The sequence below is a fragment of the Oncorhynchus keta genome, chromosome 21 (assembly GCF_023373465.1).
Source record: "Oncorhynchus keta strain PuntledgeMale-10-30-2019 chromosome 21, Oket_V2, whole genome shotgun sequence".
Classification (NCBI taxonomy): domain Eukaryota; kingdom Metazoa; phylum Chordata; class Actinopteri; order Salmoniformes; family Salmonidae; genus Oncorhynchus; species Oncorhynchus keta.
Window position 1 is genome coordinate 59,774,432 of NC_068441.1, and position 18,618 is coordinate 59,793,049.

The window sequence follows — 18,618 nt, forward strand, 5'->3', positions numbered from 1 at the left end:
ATGTTCTCATTTATAACTGCGACTTGGCCAAGAGAAAGCAAAGCAGTGCGACAAAAACAACAACAGAGTTACACATGGAATAAACAAACGTACATTCAATAACACAATGGAAAAATCTATATATAGTCTGTGCAAATTTAGTAGGAAAAGGCAATAAATGGGCCAATAATTTAGTCTCTATTGATGCCATTGTCCTGACTGGAAAAAGCTTCAGTGAATGGAGAGGTGCAGCGTGAGGTAATACAGTAGGGGGAGTGATGCTCAGCGTGAGGTAATACAGTAGGGGGAGGTACAGCGTGAGGTAATACAGTAGGGGGAGTGATGCTCAGCGTGAGGTAATACAGTAGGGGGAGGTACAGCGTGAGGTAATACAGTAGGGGGAGTGATGCTCAGCGTGAGGTAATACAGTAGGGGGAGGTACAGCGTGAGGTAATACAGTAGGGGAGGTACAGCGTGAGGTAATACATTAGGGAGTGATGCTCAGCGTGAGGTAATACAGTAGGGGGAGGTACAGCGTGAGGTAATACATTAGGGGAGGTACAGCGTGAGGTAATACAGTAGGGGGAGTGATGCTCAGCGTGAGGTAATACAGTAGGGGAGGTACAGCGTGAGGTAATACAGTAGGGGAGGTACAGCGTGAGGTAATACAGTAGGGGAGTGATGCTCAGCGTGAGGTAATACATTAGGGGGAGGTACAGCGTGAGGTAATACAGTAGGGGGAGTGATGCTCAGCGTGAGGTAATACAGTAGGGGGAGTGATGCTCAGCGTGAGGTAATACAGTAGGGGGAGGTACAGCGTGAGGTAATACAGTAGGGGAGGTACAGCGTGAGGTAATACAGTAGGGGGAGGTACAGCGTGAGGTAATACAGTAGGGGGGAGTGCTGCTCAGTGTGAGGTAATACAGTAGGGAGAGGTGCAGCGTGAGGTAATACAGTAGGGGGGGTGCTGCTCAGCATGAGGTAATACAGTAGGGAGAGTGCTGCTCAGCGTGAGGTAATACAGTAGGGGGAGTGATGCTCAGCGTGAGGTAATACAGTAGGGGGGGTGGGAGGTAATACAGTAGGGAGAGTGCTGAGGTAATACAGTAGGGGGAGTCCTGCTCAGCATGAGGTAATACAGTAGGGGGAGTGCTGCTCAGCGTGAGGTAATACAGTAGGGGGAGTGCTGAGGTAATACAGTAGGGAGAGTGCTGCTCAGCGTGAGGTAATACAGTAGGGAGAGTGCTGCTCAGCGTGAGGTAATACAGTAGGGAGAGTGCTGCTCAGTGTGAGGTAATACAGTAGGGAGAGTGCTGCTCAGCGTGAGGTAATACAGTAGGGAGAGTGCTGCTCAGTGTGAGGTAATACAGTAGGGAGAGTGCTGCTCAGTGTGAGGTAATACAGTAGGGAGAGTCGGGTCTGGACATAATGCTATTTGCTGCTCAGTGTGAGGTAATACAGTAGGGAGAGTGCTGCTCAGTGTGAGGTAATACAGTAGGGGGAGTGCTGCTCAGTGTGAGGTAATACAGTAGGGAGAGTGCTGCTCAGTGTGAGGTAATACAGTAGGGAGAGTGCTGCTCAGCGTGAGGTAATACAGTAGGGGGAGTGCTGCTCAGCGTGAGGTAATACAGTAGGGGGAGTGCTGCTCAGCGTGAGGTAATACAGTAGGGGGAGTGCTGCTCAGCGTGAGGTAATACAGTAGGGGGAGGAGCAGCGTGAGGTAATACAGTAGGGGAGGTGCAGCGTGAGGTAATACAGTAGGGGAGTGCTGCTCAGCGTGAGGTAATACAGTAGGGGGAGTGCTGCTCAGCGTGAGGTAATACAGTAGGGGGAGTGCTGCTCAGTGTGAGGTAATACTGTAGGGGAGTGCTGCTCAGCGTGAGGTAATACAGTAGGGGAGTGCTGCTCAGTGTGAGGTAATACTGTAGGGGGTGCTGCTCAGCGTGAGGTAATACAGTAGGGGGAGTGCTGCTCAGTGTGAGGTAATACTGTAGGGGAGTGCTGCTCAGCGTGAGGTAATACAGTAGGGGAGTGCTGCTCAGTGTGAGGTAATACAGTAGGGGAGGTGCTGCTCAGCATGAGGTAATACAGTAGGGGGAGTGCTGCTCAGCGTGAGGTAATACAGTAGGGGAGTGCTGCTCAGCGTGAGGTAATACAGTAGGGGAGTGCTGCTCAGCGTGAGGTAATACAGTAGGGGGGTGCTGCTCAGTGTGAGGTAATACAGTAGAGGGAGTGCTGCTCAGCGTGAGGTAATACAGTAGGGGAGTGCTGCTCAGCGTGAGGTAATACAGTAGGGGAGTGCTGATCAGCGTGAGGTAATACAGTAGGGGGAGTGCTGCTCAGTGTGAGGTAATACAGTAGAGGGAGTGCTGCTCAGTGTGAGGTAATACAGTAGAGGGAGTGCTGCTCAGCGTGAGGTAATACAGTAGGGGGAGTGCTGCTCAGTGTGAGGTAATACAGTAGAGGGAGTGCTGATCATGTTTTATGTGTTCTCAACTTTCGTCCTCACAAGGACGTACTCAAGAGAACGCACTCGGAGCATGAGTGTGTAGAGCACGGTAGTATGCATATTGAGAAACACCCAAGGAGTGGCAAGGAGTGGAATGTAAGCAGAAGACTGGTACTCAGGCTAGAATGTGACCTTGACATCTAGCCACTTAGCTAGCAAGTTAGTAAACCAGATGCATAGCTGGACCCTGTGCTGGACATAATGTATTTGACACATCTTATATTTCTTATAGTCATACTTAACTATAAGCAGTGGCGTAGCACGCAGACTCTGCTAAGCGGAGGTGCCCCTAACCCCCACCCCCCAAAAATATATTTTTAAAACAGTATTGAAATTCATTCTGTCTGTATTTTGAAATACCATGGTATACAGTGTAAATGGTATATTGCACAAGCCTACTGCTCTCTTCTACTCTGAACATATAGAAACCTGCTCTATCCCCATTTACTCTCCAGACCATTCTCAGGGCCCATACTGCAGACCCCCTCCAGACAGAAGAACTTCTGAGTTCTAATAGTATATCATCACCAAGGAGACAGCTGACATTAGAATCCTGATTTCATGAAAAACTCAGTAACCATGTCTGCAGAGTTTCGTCTGTATTTTTCCCTCTATATTTTTTATCATACAAATAAGATTTGACTTGCAGCCCCAGTGAAAGTCACAGGCAATTCCTTGGCACATACAGGACATCAGGGATTCCTTTCCTCTCCCTCCCTCCATCCATCTCTTCTTTCCTCTCCCCCTACCTCCATCTCTTCTTTCCTCTCCCCTCCCTCCATCTCTTCTTTCCTCTCCCCTCCATCTCTTCTTTCCTCTCCCCCCCCTCCATCTCTTCTTTCCTCTCCCCTCCCTCCATCTCTTCTTTCCTCTCCCCTCCCTCCATCTCTTCTTTCCTCTCCCCTCCCTCCATCTCTTCTTTCCTCTCCCCTCCCTCCATCTCTTCTATTCTTTCCTCTCCCTCCCTCCCTCCATCTCTTCTATCCTCTCCCCTCCCTCCATCTCTTCTATCCTCTCCCCTCCCTCCATCTCTTCTTCCCTCTCCCCTCCCTCCATCTCTTCTTCCCTCTCCCCTCCCTCCATCTCTTCTTTCCTCTCCCCTCCCTCCATCTCTTCTTTCCTCTCCCCTCCCTCCATCTCTTCTATCCTCTCCCCTCCCTCCATCTCTTCTTTCCTCTCCCTCCCTCCATCTCTTCTTTCCTCTCCCCCTCCATCTCTTCTTTCCTCTCCCTCCCTCCATCTCTTCTATCCTCTCCCCTCCCTCCATCTCTTCTTTCCTCTCCCCCTCCATCTCTTCTTTCCTCTCCCCTCCCTCCATCTCTTCTTTCCTCTCCCCTCCCTCCATCTCTTCTTTCCTCTCCCCCTCCATCTCTTCTTTCCTCTCCCCTCCCTCCATCTCTTCTTTCCTCTCCCCTCCCTCCATCTCTTCTATCCTCTCCCTCCCTCCATCTCTTCTTTCCTCTCCCCTCCATCTCTTCTTTCCTCTCCCCTCCATCTCTTCTTTCCTCTCCCCTCCCTCCATCTCTTCTTTCCTCTCCCCTCCATCTCTTCTTTCCTCTCCCCTCCCTCCCTCCATCTCTTCTTTCCTCTCCCCTCCCTCCATCCATCCATCTCTTCTTTCCTCTCCATCTCTTCTTTCCTCTCCCCTCCATCTCTTCTTTCCTCTCCCCTCCATCTCTTCTTTCCTCTCCCCGTCCAGCTGATTTTTGATTACTCCCTCATGTCAACCTGATTCAGCCAGTCTGAGCCAAGGGAAGGGACATGCCTTCTATCTGGTTCTAGACACATAAAGTCTTTGTTTTAATGACCTGGAGATGAATGGTGCATTTGTCTTCAGGATAGGCCAACTAGTGATGCATGGGTTGACTCATAACTCGCAGTCCCCGCGGATAGAGGCATTAAATATTGTGTGGATGAAGAGCGGGCGGGTTGAATAAAAAGAAAACAATAACTTTAAAAAAAAATACATAAATGTATCTATAGGCTACATGGAGGTTTGTCATTATTTGAATCTGGTATTAGTGCATCGGCCTGAACTTCAGGTTCTTGCTGTACCTCAGGGTTCTTGCTGTACCTCAGGGTTCTTGCTGTACTTCAAGGTTCTTGCTGTACCTGAGGGTTCTTGCTGTACCTGAGGGTTCTTGCTGTACCTCAGGGTTCTTGCTGTACCTCAGGGTTCTTGCTGTACCTCAGGGTTCTTGCTGTACCTCAGGGTTCTTGCTGTACCTCAGGGTTCTTGCTGTACCTCAGGGTTCTTGCTGTACCTCAGGGTTCTTGCTGTACTTCAAGGTTCTTGCTGTACCTCAGGGTTCTTGCTGTACCTCAGGGTTCTTGCTGTACCTCAGGTTCTTGCTGTACCTCAGGGTTCTTGCTGTACCTCAGGGTTCTTGCTGTACCTCAGGGTTCTTGCTGTACCTCAGGGTTCTTGCTGTACCTCAGGGTTCTTGCTGTACCTCAGGGTTCTTGCTGTACCTCAGGGTTCTTGCTGTACCTCAGGGTTCTTGCTGTACCTCAGGGTTCTTGCTGTACCTCAGGTTCTTGCTGTACCTCAGGGTTCTTGCTGTACCTGAGCCAAACAGACAATCCCAAAATGCTTTTGGGAACGGCAGAAAAAGTTAACAATCCACAGGAGGCAAAAATGACAATGTCGGAGTTTAATTCAAGAAGAGAAAAGTTGTGAAAGGGAGAGTTGAAAATGAAGAGAAGGCAGGGCCAGAAAAGTCATGTTTGGGAAAGAATTGCTCAGAGGATAAAAGGCTACATCATGTGTGATGGTTGTGAAGTACTACAAATTCCAGTAGGGAGAGAACTGTAGACTACTGTTCAGATGCTATGTGAGAGGTTATAGACCTACAGTCAGTGTCCAGATTTCAGTTTCCATTTAACCCCTTAATGTATAGTGCAGAGTTAAGCACTTCTTCCTGTAAAACGATCTAACTGAGCATTGGCATTCTCTCCAGATGCTGAAAGAAAGAAATCATATTTCTCTACTCCTGTTCCCAAGTTAACATGCCAATGCTCAGTTAGATAGCGTCAGTAGAGCTGTTGTCTTTATCAGCATCATAAAAGCTGATGGTATTTAAAACCAAATAAAGCCAAGCCGAACTGAAATCAGAAACATGTTGGGTTGTTTTCACAGCTTTCCATTTCCTTACAACCAGTCATACTGACGTCATTTGGAAATGTTGCCCAATTTTTTTTCTTCTTCCAGTTAAGAGTCATTGCATTGTCTCCCCCGTCCCTAACAGTCTTTGCTCCACGAAGGAAGCAGAGATGACAGAGGAAACTTTACCGACGTTAACTATATAGACATAGTACCACAGTATGAGTGATAATACCCATAAAACCTAGCAGTCAAATAGGTAAATGGTTCTAATAGTTTTTCCACCATTCATTTCTCCCATAGGAACACTTAAAATAAGGACTGTTTCATGTAGGCTTACCCTGACATTTTGATGACCGTATAAATCTCTCTAGAAAGGGCCTCCCGAGTGGCGCAGTGGTCTAAGGCACTGTTTTGCAGAGCTAGCTGTGCCACTAGAGATTCAGGGTTCAAGACCAGGGTCTGTCGCAGCCAGCCACGACAGGGAGACCCATAGTGTGGCACACAATTGGCCCAGCGTCGTCTGGGTTAGGGGAGGGTTTGGTCGGCAGGGATGTCCTTGTCCCATCACGCACTAGCGACTCCTGTGGCTGGCCAGGCGCAGTGTACGTTGACACGGTTGCCAGGTATACGGTATTTCCTCCGACACATTGGTGCGGCTGGCTTCCTGGTTGAATGGGCAGGGTAAAAAAATTCTAAAATGTTAAATCTCTAGGACAAGGTAACTTTGCTAATTAGCTGCTAATGTGGCTTTCATAAATCCCTGCAAGAATTAGGTTGTGTTTCGGAGGACGCACGGCTCTCCCGAGTCCGTATGGGAGTTGCAGTGATGAGACAAGACTGTAACTACCAATTGAATACTACAAAATTGTGGAGAAAACAGGGTAAAAAAAAATCTAAAACGTTAAATCTCTTGGACAAGGTGACTAATTAGCTGCTAATGTGGCTTTCAGAAATCCCTGCAAGTTTTCAATTGACACAATACCTGTTTGCAAAGGTGTCAGTTAGTGATGGAAGTTTGCAGGGATTTGTAGTTTTGAATGATGTCTACTTTGATGCTAATTAGCTTTTTCGAATCTGACAGTAAATAGAGCCGAATATATTGATAAAAATCACCTTGTCCGAGAGAGATTTCCATGGTTATCAAAATGTCATGCCAGGGTAAGTCTACATGAAACACAGACCTTACTTTAAGTGCTTTTAAAAATCTATTATCAGAAAAATTAATTAATTAAAATTAATTTCCATTTGACCACAGTGGCCTGTTGAATGTTGTCCCACTCCACTTCAATGACTGTGCAAAGTTGCTGGATTTTGGCAGGAACTGGAACAAGCTGTAGTACATGTCGATCCAGAGCATCCCAAACATGCTCAGCGGGAATCATGTCTGGTGAGTATGCAAGCCACAGAAGAATGGGATATTTTCAACTTCTAAGAATTGTGTACAGATTCTTGCAACATGGGGCCATGCATTATGTGGATTTAAATTGCCATTGATAAAATGCAATTGTGTTCATTGTCTGTAGATTATTCCTGCCCCATACCATAACCCCACCACCACCACCACCACCACCACGGGGCTGTTCACAACGTTGACATCAGCAAACTGCTCACCCACACAACACCATACACGTGGTCTGTGGTTGTGAGGCCAGTTGGACACATGGCCGAATTCTCTAAAATGACCTTGGAGGCGGCTTATGGTAGAGAAAATGAACATTCAATTCTCTGGCAACAGCTCTGGTGGACATTCCTGCAGTCAGCATGACAATTGCACACTCCCTCAAAAGACTTATTGATATGCAACACTTGATAGGTGGATGGATTGTCTTGGCAAAGGAGAAATTATCACTAACTGGGATGTAAACAAATATGTTGACAACATTTGAGAGAAAAAAGCTTTTTGTGTGTATGGAACATTTCTGGGATAATTTATTTCAGCTCATGAAACATGGTACCAACACTTTACATGTTGCGTTTATATTTTTGTTCAGTGTATAATTACAGAAGAGAAGCTGAATGTATCTAATTACAGACAAGTTGAGCAACAAATTGCCTGCCAAAATGTCGGAAATTAGAGGCAGAAACATATCTAAATCAGGCAAAAAAAAAACTGCACCCCGCCAAAAAAATCGTTCTGTCATCTGACTGTAGCCTAGAGCACATTTTCTATATTAGCGGGATGACTCGGGTGCGCGCCTCAGAGTTCTCACATAGAGTCGGACGGTTGCTGACGGGTTACTAGCGATTGCGTGCAGAAACAAACAGCTGACCTGCGCACCTCTTATGGCCTACAATACATCATAACCAACAATTCATATCCTGGTCAAAGCTCTTTGATATTAATTGTTGGCAATCAGTTTCATATTTTGCAACAACGTGTCCTCATTGTAACCTATGGTTGTTGTGCAACAGCATTGATTTGGTCTTCATCTATTGTTACATTACAATAAAGCTTGGACAAGTTTCAGAAAGTAATTGTTCTCCGTAGATAAAATACCTATACATGGCTGGCAACGACCTGTCGAGCTGGAAAAGTAATTCGCCTTTTGAAAATCAAGTTTAGCCCTAAGCAAAGACGTTTTCTAACTCGTTGAAACACTTTCATTCATAGAGTCGCTAAAGCAGGTAAATTCAACTGTTGATGCATTTCTGTGACAGGCGCAGTTTATGACACACGAACCATGACATTTGAAAGTGCAACAAATGTTCACAAAAGCGCGTCAGACTTTTCACAATCCTTTAAAAAAATATCGGTGAAACTGTTAATTAAAGCATTACCTTGGCTTCCACGCAGGGGATTGATTCAATCCATGGGATGTAAGAAAATAGGCTGCAGAAAAAGCTCTGGTTAGTACAATACCGTCCGAACACCGCTGCTCTCTGACTAAGTATCTCTGGCTGGACCTCTGATAGTTTATTCATTGAAGGGGGAGGTACAAACCTTTGAGTCCCTCACCGGCATAAACTCTACCTCTCCATTGACTGTCTTATTCACAGGCAAACCTAAACAACGGCCCATTCCCGCTTTTATCGAAAGCCTATTGTAACGTCTTTAATAATTTTTTATCAAATCAAATTAATGGCATATCCCTGTTTAAATAAATAAAGTATGTTTTGTGTTGTAACAAACTGGCGTTCGGGGTAACAATGAGTATTTCACAATGTGATATAAAACGATACAGAAAGAACACTGGAATTAATTTCAAATCTGGATGAGTAAACAATCATCTATAATGCTGTTACAGTAATGAAGGACGCTTGATAAAAGGATGGAGAACCATCAGGCCTTTGCTAACATATATATATATATTTTTTTTTGACAACACCACAACATGGTAGCAGCACAACATTACAAAAACACAAGATGGTAGCAACACAACACCACAACATGACCCCAAGGCAACATGAGAACATCACAACAACACAGCTTCACAAGGACACAGCATGGTAGCAACACAACATGGTAGCAACACAGCATGGTAGCAACAACACATGACAACAACACAACCTGCTCCTACCACCCTGCTCACACCACCCTGACCAGACCACCCTGCTCACACCACCCTGCCCAGACCACCCTGCTCACACCACCCTGCCCAGACCACCCTGCCCACACCACCCTGCCCAGACCACCCTGCTCACACCACCCTGCCCAGACCACCCTGCTCACACCACCCTGCCCAGACCACCCTGCCCACACCACCCTGCCCAGACCACCCTGGTCACATCACACTGCCCACACCACTCTGCCCAGACCACCCTGTCCAGACCACCCTGCTCACACCACCCTGCCCAGACCCACCTGGTCACATCACCCTGCCCAGACCCGCCTGGTCACATCACACTGCCCATACCACCCTGCCCACACCACCCTGCCCAGACCCACCTGCTCACACCACCCTGCTCAGACCCACCTGCTCACATCACCCTGCCCAGACCCACCTGCCCACACCACCCTGCTCAGACCCACCTGCCCACACCACCCTGCCCAGACCCACCTGCCCACACCACCCTGCCCAGACACACCTACTCAGACACACCTGCTCCCACCACCCTGCCCAGACCCGCCTGGTCACATCACACTGCCCACACCACCCTGTCCAGACCCACCTGCTCACATCACCCTGCTCACATCACCCTGCCCACACCACCCTGCCCAGACCACCCTGCCCACACCACCCTGCCCAGACCACCCTGCCCAGACCACCCTGCCCAGACCACCCTGCCCAGACCACCCTGTCCAGACCACCCTGCCCAGACCACCCTGCCCAGACCACCCTGCCCAGACCACCCTGCCCAGACCACCCTGCCCAGACCACCCTGCCCAGACCACCCTGCCCAGACCACCCTGCCCAGACCACCCTGCCCACACCACCCTGCCCAGACCACCCTGCCCACCCTGCCCACACCACCCTGCCCACACCACCCTGCCCAGACCACCCTGCCCAGACCACCCTGCCCAGACCACCCTGCCCAGACCACCCTGCCCACACCACCCTGCCCACACCCCCCTGCCCACACCACCCTGCCCAGACCCCCTGCCCACACCACACTGCCCACACCCCCTGCCCACACCCCCTGCCCACACCACCCTGCCCAGACCACCCTGCCCACACCACCCTGCCCAGACCACCCTGCCCAACTCTTTGACTTCATAGCATTCCCAGAAGCCATGGATTATTGAGTCATTGTTATATCGAACAAAAATATAAACCCAACAGGTAAAGTGTTGGTTCCATGTTTCATGAGCTGAAATAAAAGATCCCAGACATTTTCCATGTACAAATGTTGTGCACAAGTTTGTTTCCATCCCTGTTAGTGATCATTTCTCCTTTGCCAAGATAATCCATCCAACTGACAGGTGTGGCATATCAAGAAGCTGATTAAACAGCATGATCATTACACACATGCACCTTGTGCTGGGGACAATAAAAGGCCACTCTAAAATGTGCCGTTTTGTCACACAGCACAATGCCACAGATGTCTCAAGTGCCACAGATGTCTCAAGGAGTGAGCAATTGGCATGCTGACTGTAGGAATGTCCACCAGAGTTATAATAATAATTTAATTGATTGTTATTTCTCTACCATAAACCGCCTCCAATGTTGTTTTAGAGAATTTTTCAGTACGTCCAACCGGCCTCACAACCGCAGACCACGTGTAACCACGCCAGCCCAGGACCTCCACTTCTGGCTTCTTCACCTGCAGGAAGGTCTGAGACCAGTCACCCGGACAGCAGATGAAACTGTGGGTTTCTAAAGAAGTTAGACACAAACTGTTAGAAACTGTCTCAGGGAAGCTCATCTGCATGCTCGTCATCCTCATCAGGGCCTTGATCTGACTGCAGTTTGGTGTCGTAACCGACTTCAGTGGGACTCCAGATGTTCCTGGTTTTAATATAACTGCAATAACTGTTTGATACGTGGAACTAGGAAGTACTGAATCGTGTCTTGTCATTTGTGTAATTTGGGCCAAACTTCACCCAACTTATTGTGGGAATCTTGTGGAAGGCTACCCGAAACATTTGACCCAAGTTAAACAATTTAAAAAGGCAATGCTACCAAATACTAATTGAGTGTATGTAAACTTCTGACCCCTGGGGACACAATGCAAGAAATAAAAGCTGAAATAAATCATTCTCTCTACTATTATTCTGATATTTCACATTCTTAAAATAAAGTGGTGATCGTAACTGATCTAAGGCAGGGAATCTTTACTAGGATTAAATGTCAGGAATTGTGAAAAACTGAGTTTAAATGTGTTTGGCTAAGGTGTATGTAAACTCTGACTTCAACTGTAGGCAGCAGCCTCTCAATGTTAGTGATGTCTATTTAACAGTCTGATGGCCATGAAATAGAAGCTGTTTTTCAGTCTCTCCATCCCAGCTTTGATCCACCTGTACTGACCTCGCCTTCTGGATGATAGCAGGGTGAACAGGCAGTGGCTCGGGGGGTTGCTGTCCTTGTCCTTTACCCTATGCATCCAGAGACCCATTCTGTCCCACCCTCCTATTTCACCATCCCTCAGTCTTCTCTCCAATACAAATACACAAACCACACACATCCATAGAACAGACATACAGTATATTTCTCTTTGCATTGTCTTTTCCCATGTAACCCATTGGCATCGGCTAATTTATAATTACTTCAGAGAAGAACAGTTATTTGGGGAAAGTAGGGTATAGATTGAATTGGGGGAAATTTACAATAAGCTGATTTTAGGCATCACTGTATGTAGCCAAGTGTGCTTATCGTTTTTTCCTACTTCGTCCTCTTCTCAGAGCACGGGGCTCCTCTCCTCCAACTGGGAAGGTTTCCTACTTCGTCCTCCTCTCAGAGCACGGGGCTCCTCTCCTCCAACTGGGAAGGTTTCCTACTTCGTCCTCTTCTCAGAGCAGGGGGCTCCCCTCCTTCAACTGGGAAGGTTTCCTACTTCGTCCTCTTCTCAGAGCAGGGGCTCCCCTCCTTCAACTGGGAAGGTTTCCTACCTCGTCCTCTTCTCAGAGCAGGGGCTCCTCTCCTTCAACTGGGAAGGTTTCCTACTTCGTCCTCTTCTCAGAGCAGGGGGCTCCTCTCCTTCAACTGGGAAGGTTTCCTACTTCGTCCTCTTCTCAGAGCAGGGGGCTCCTCTCCTTCAACTGGGAAGGTTTCCTACTTCGTCCTCTTCTCAGAGCAGGGGCTCCTCTCCTTCAACTGGGAAGGTTTCCTACTTCGTCCTCTTCTCAGAGCAGGGGGCTCCCCTCCTTCAACTGGGAAGGTTTCCTACTTCGTCCTCTTCTCAGAGCAGGGGACTCCTCTACTTCAACTGGGAAGGTTTCCTACTTCGTCCTCTTCTCAGAGCAGGGGGCTCCTCTCCTTCAACTGGGAAGGTTTCCTACTTCGTCCTCTTCTCAGAGCAGGGGGCTCTCCTCCATCAACTGGGAAGGTTTCCTACTTCGTCCTCTTCTCAGAGCAGGGGGCTCCCCTCCTTCAACTGGGAAGGTTTCCTACTTCGTCCTCTTCTCTGAGCAGGGGGCTCCTCTCCTTCAACTGGGAAGGTTTCCTACTTCGTCCTCTTCTCAGAGCAGGGGACTCTCCTCCTTCAAACTGGAAAGGTTTCCTACTTCGTCCTCTTTTCAGAGCAGGGGGCTCCTCTCCTTCAACTGGGAAGGTTTCCTACTTCGTCCTCTTCTCAGAGCAGGGGGCTCTCCTCCTTCAACTGGGAAGGTTTCCTACTTCGTCCTCTTCTCAGAGCAGGGGGCTCCTCTCCTACAACTGGGAAGGTTTCCTACTTCGTCCTCTTCTCAGAGCAGGGGGCTCCTCTCCTTCAACTGGGAAGGTTTCCTACTTCGTCCTCTTCTCAGAGCAGGGGACTCTCCTCCTTCAAACTGGGAAGGTTTACTACTTTGTCCTCTTCTCAGAGCAGGGGGCTCCTCTCCTTCAACTGGGAAGGTTTCCTACTTTGTCCTCTTCTCAGAGCAGGGGGCTCTCCTCCATCAACTGGGAAGGTTTCCTACTTCGTCCTCTTCTCGGAGCAGGGGGCTCCTCTCCTTCAACTGGGAAGGTTTCCTACTTCGTCCTCTTCTCGGAGCAGGGGGCTCCTCTCCTTCAACTGGGAAGGTTTCCTACTTCCTCCTCTTCTCGGAGCAGGGGGCTCCTCTCCTTTAACTGGGAAGGTTTCCTACTTCGTCCTCTTCTCGGAGCAGGGGGCTCCTCTCCTTCAACTGGGAAGGTTTCCTACTTCGTCCTCTTCTCAGAGCAGGGGGCTCTCCTCCTTCAACTGGGAAGGTTTCCTACTTCGTCCTCTTCTCATAGCAGGGGACTCTCCTCCTTCAACTGGGAAGGTTTCCTACTTCGTCCTCTTCTCAGAGCAGGGGGCTCTCCTCCTTCAACTGGGAAGGTTTCCTACTTCGTCCTCTTCTCAGAGCAGGGGGCTCTCCTCCTACAACTGGGAAGGTTTCCTACTTCGTCCTCTTATCAGAGCAGGGGGCTCCTCTCCTTCAACTGGGAAGGTTTCCTACTTCGTCCTCTGAGAGCACGGGGCTCCTCTCCTCCAACTGGGAAGGTTTCCTACTTCGTCCTCCTCTCAGAGCACGGGGCTCCTCTCCTCCAACTGGGAAGGTTTCCTACTTCGTCCTCTTCTCAGAGCAGGGGGCTCCCCTCCTTCAACTGGGAAGGTTTCCTACCTCGTCCTCTTCTCAGAGCAGGGGGCTCCTCTCCTTCAACTGGGAAGGTTTCCTACTTCGTCCTCTTCTCAGAGCAGGGGGCTCCTCTCCTTCAACTGGGAAGGTTTCCTACTTCGTCCTCTTCTCAGAGCAGGGGGCTCCTCTCCTTCAACTGGGAAGGTTTCCTACTTCGTCCTCTTCTCAGAGCAGGGGGCTCCTCTCCTTCAACTGGGAAGGTTTCCTACTTCGTCCTCTTCTCAGAGCAGGGGGCTCCCCTCCTTCAACTGGGAAGGTTTCCTACTTCGTCCTCTTCTCAGAGCAGGGGACTCCTCTCCTTCAACTGGGAAGGTTTCCTACTTCGTCCTCTTCTCAGAGCAGGGGGCTCCTCTCCTTCAACTGGGAAGGTTTCCTACTTCGTCCTCTTCTCAGAGCAGGGGGCTCTCCTCCATCAACTGGGAAGGTTTCCTACTTCGTCCTCTTCTCAGAGCAGGGGGCTCCCCTCCTTCAACTGGGAAGGTTTCCTACTTCGTCCTCATCTCTGAGCAGGGGGCTCCTCTCCTTCAACTGGGAAGGTTTCCTACTTCGTCCTCTTCTCAGAGCAGGGGACTCTCTTCCTTCAAACTGGAAAGGTTTCCTACTTCGTCCTCTTCTCAGAGCAGGGGGCTCCTCTCCTTCAACTGGGAAGGTTTCCTACTTCGTCCTCTTCTCAGAGCAGGGGGCTCTCCTCCTTCAACTGGGAAGGTTTCCTACTTCGTCCTCTTCTCAGAGCAGGGGGCTCCTCTCCTACAACTGGCAAGGTTTCCTACTTCGTCCTCTTCTCAGAGCAGGGGGCTCCTCTCCTTCAACTGGGAAGGTTTCCTACTTCGTCCTCTTCTCAGAGCAGGGGACTCTCCTCCTTCAAACTGGGAAGGTTTACTACTTCGTCCTCTTCTCAGAGCAGTGGGCTCCTCTCCTTCAACTGGGAAGGTTTCCTACTTCGTCCTCTTCTCAGAGCAGGGGGCTCTCCTCCATCAACTGGGAAGGTTTCCTACTTCGTCCTCTTCTCGGAGCAGGGGGCTCCTCTCCTTCAACTGGGAAGGTTTCCTACTTCGTCCTCTTCTCGGAGCAGGGGGCTCCTCTCCTTCAACTGGGAAGGTTTCCTACTTCCTCCTCTTCTCGGAGCAGGGGGCTCCTCTCCTTCAACTGGGAAGGTTTCCTACTTCGTCCTCTTCTCGGAGCAGGGGGCTCCTCTCCTTCAACTGGGAAGGTTTCCTACTTCGTCCTCTTCTCAGAGCAGGGGGCTCTCCTCCTTCAACTGGGAAGGTTTCCTACTTCGTCCTCTTCTCAGAGCAGGGGGCTCTCCTCCTACAACTGGGAAGGTTTCCTACTTCGTCCTCTTATCAGAGCAGGGGGCTCCTCTCCTTCAACTGGGAAGGTTTCCTACTTCGTCCTCTTCTCAGAGCAGGGGGCTCCTCTCCTTCAACTGGGAAGGTTTCCTACTTCGTCCTCTTCTCAGAGCAGGGGACTCTCCTCCTTCAACTGGGAAGGTTTCCTACTTCGTCCTCTTCTCAGAGCAGGGGGCTCCTCTCCTTCAACTGGGAAGGTTTCCTACTTCGTCCTCTTCTCATAGCAGGGGACTCTCCTCCTTCAACTGGGAAGGTTTCCTACTTCGTCCTCTTCTCAGAGCAGGGGGCTCCTCTCCTACAACTGGGAAGGTTTCCTACTTCGTCCTCTTCTCAGAGCAGGGGCTCTCCTCCTTCAACTGGGAAGGTTTCCTACTTCGTCCTCTCTCAGAGCAGGGGCTCTCCTCCATCAACTGAGAAGGTTTCCTACTTCGTCCTCTTCTCAGAGCAGGGGACTCTCCTCCTTCAAACTGGAAAGGTTTCCTACTTCGTCCTCTTCTCAGAGCAGGGGCTCCTCTCCTTCAACTGGGAAGGTTTCCTACTTCGTCCTCTTCTCAGAGCAGGGGCTCCTCTCCTTCAACTGGGAAGGTTTCCTACTTCGTCCTCTTCTCAGAGCAGGGGCTCTCCTCCTTCAACTGGGAAGGTTTCCTACTTCGTCCTCTTCTCAGAGCAGGGGCTCCTCTCCTTCAACTGGGAAGGTTTCCTACTTCCTCCTCTTCTCGGAGCAGGGGCTCCTCTCCTTCAACTGGGAAGGTTTCCTACTTCGTCCTCTTCTCGGAGCAGGGGGCTCCTCTCCTTCAACTGGGAAGGTTTCCTACTTCGTCCTCTTCTCAGAGCAGGGGCTCTCCTCCTTCAACTGGGAAGGTTTCCTACTTCGTCCTCTTCTCAGAGCAGGGGCTCTCCTCCTTCAACTGGGAAGGTTTCCTACTTCGTCCTCTTCTCAGAGCAGGGGCTCTCCTCCTACAACTGGGAAGGTTTCCTACTTCGTCCTCTTCTCAGAGCAGGGGGCTCTCCTCCATCAACTGGGAAGGTTTCCTACTTCGTCCTCTTCTCGGAGCAGGGGCTCCTCTCCTTCAACTGGGAAGGTTTCCTACTTCGTCCTCTTCTCAGAGCAGGGGACTCTCCTCCTTCAAACTGGAAAGGTTTCCTACTTCTCCTCTTCTCAGAGCAGGGGCTCCTCTCCTTCAACTGGGAAGGTTTCCTACTTCGTCCTCTTCTCAGAGCAGGGGCTCCTCTCCTTCAACTGGGAAGGTTTCCTACTTCGTCCTCTTCTCAGAGCAGGGGCTCTCCTCCTTCAACTGGGAAGGTTTCCTACTTCGTCCTCTTCTCAGAGCAGGGGGCTCCTCTCCTTCAACTGGGAAGGTTTCCTACTTCCTCCTCTTCTCGGAGCAGGGGCTCCTCTCCTTCAACTGGGAAGGTTTCCTACTTCGTCCTCTTCTCGGAGCAGGGGCTCCTCTCCTTCAACTGGGAAGGTTTCCTACTTCGTCCTCTTCTCAGAGCAGGGGGCTCTCCTCCTTCAACTGGGAAGGTTTCCTACTTCGTCCTCTTCTCAGAGCAGGGGACTCTCCTCCTTCAAACTGGGAAGGTTTCCTACTTCGTCCTCTTCTCGGAGCAGGGGGCTCCTCTCCTTCAACTGGGAAGGTTTCCTACTTCCTCCTCTTCTCGGAGCAGGGGGCTCCTCTCCTTCAACTGGGAAGGTTTCCTACTTCGTCCTCTTCTCGGAGCAGGGGGCTCCTCTCCTTCAACTGGGAAGGTTTCCTACTTCGTCCTCTTCTCAGAGCAGGGGGCTCTCCTCCTTCAACTGGGAAGGTTTCCTACTTCGTCCTCTTCTCAGAGCAGGGGGCTCTCCTCCTTCAACTGGGAAGGTTTCCTACTTCGTCCTCTTCTCAGAGCAGGGGGCTCTCCTCCTACAACTGGGAAGGTTTCCTACTTCGTCCTCTTCTCAGAGCAGGGGGCTCTCCTCCATCAACTGGGAAGGTTTCCTACTTCGTCCTCTTCTCGGAGCAGGGGGCTCCTCTCCTTCAACTGGGAAGGTTTCCTACTTCGTCCTCTTCTCAGAGCAGGGGACTCTCCTCCTTCAAACTGGAAAGGTTTCCTACTTCGTCCTCTTCTCAGAGCAGGGGCTCCTCTCCTTCAACTGGGAAGGTTTCCTACTTCGTCCTCTTCTCAGAGCAGGGGCTCCTCTCCTTCAACTGGGAAGGTTTCCTACTTCGTCCTCTTCTCAGAGCAGGGGGCTCTCCTCCTTCAACTGGGAAGGTTTCCTACTTCGTCCTCTTCTCAGAGCAGGGGGCTCCTCTCCTTCAACTGGGAAGGTTTCCTACTTCCTCCTCTTCTCGGAGCAGGGGGCTCCTCTCCTTCAACTGGGAAGGTTTCCTACTTCGTCCTCTTCTCGGAGCAGGGGGCTCCTCTCCTTCAACTGGGAAGGTTTCCTACTTCGTCCTCTTCTCAGAGCAGGGGGCTCTCCTCCTTCAACTGGGAAGGTTTCCTACTTCGTCCTCTTCTCAGAGCAGGGGGCTCTCCTCCTTCAACTGGGAAGGTTTCCTACTTCGTCCTCTTCTCAGAGCAGGGGCTCTCCTCCTACAACTGGGAAGGTTTCCTACTTCGTCCTCTTCTCAGAGCAGGGGCTCTCCTCCATCAACTGGGAAGGTTTCCTACTTCGTCCTCTTCTCGGAGCAGGGGCTCCTCTCCTTCAACTGGGAAGGTTTCCTACTTCGTCCTCTTCTCGGAGCAGGGGCTCCTCTCCTTCAACTGGGAAGGTTTCCTACTTCCTCTTCTCGGAGCAGGGGCTCTCCTCCTTCAACTGGGAAGGTTTCCTACTTCGTCCTCTTCTCAGAGCAGGGGACTCTCTTCCTTCAAACTGGAAAGGTTTCCTACTTCGTCCTCTTCTCAGAGCAGGGGGCTCCTCTCCTTCAACTGGGAAGGTTTCCTACTTCGTCCTCTTCTCAGAGCAGGGGCTCTCCTCCTTCAACTGGGAAGGTTTCCTACTTCGTCCTCTTCTCAGAGCAGGGGGCTCCTCTCCTACAACTGGCAAGGTTTCCTACTTCGTCCTCTTCTCAGAGCAGGGGCTCCTCTCCTTCAACTGGGAAGGTTTCCTACTTCGTCCTCTTCTCAGAGCAGGGGACTCTCCTCCTTCAAACTGGGAAGGTTTACTACTTTGTCCTCTTCTCAGAGCAGTGGGCTCCTCTCCTTCAACTGGGAAGGTTTCCTACTTCGTCCTCTTCTCAGAGCAGGGGGCTCTCCTCCATCAACTGGGAAGGTTTCCTACTTCGTCCTCTTCTCGGAGCAGGGGGCTCCTCTCCTTCAACTGGGAAGGTTTCCTACTTCGTCCTCTTCTCGGAGCAGGGGGCTCCTCTCCTTCAACTGGGAAGGTTTCCTACTTCCTCCTCTTCTCGGAGCAGGGGGCTCCTCTCCTTCAACTGGGAAGGTTTCCTACTTCGTCCTCTTCTCGGAGCAGGGGGCTCCTCTCCTTCAACTGGGAAGGTTTCCTACTTCGTCCTCT

The 18,618-nt window shown here is 50.3% G+C and overlaps 2 protein-coding genes across 4 annotated transcripts in view; one reads left to right on the forward strand and one right to left on the reverse strand.

Annotated features, from left to right (window-relative positions):
* The window catches only part of LOC118382591 (fibulin-2-like), a 318,974-nt gene extending 310,481 nt beyond the window's left edge, over positions 1-8,493 (reverse strand). For all 3 annotated transcript variants that reach the window (XR_008075151.1, XM_052474537.1, XM_052474538.1), the window contains exon 1: positions 8,373-8,493. The gene's annotated coding sequence lies outside the window, so the exon portion shown is untranslated. The remainder of the gene's footprint in view (positions 1-8,372) is intronic.
* On the forward strand, positions 6,975-10,278 carry LOC118378735 (uncharacterized). The gene is made up of 3 exons (XM_052474591.1): positions 6,975-6,981; positions 9,139-9,399; positions 9,587-10,278. The coding sequence occupies exons 1-3, from the start codon at positions 6,975-6,977 to the stop codon at positions 10,276-10,278; spliced, it is 960 nt and encodes a 319-aa protein (XP_052330551.1).
* The last annotated feature ends 8,340 nt before the right edge of the window (positions 10,279-18,618 follow it).

Bases quoted from the DNA above. Each gene is read 5' to 3' on its own strand.
- LOC118378735 (XM_052474591.1), top strand. The intron at 9,400-9,586 runs GTCACATCACCC...CACCCTGCCCAG, and splicing joins ACCCTGCCCAGACCCACCTG to ACCCACCTGCCCACACCACC.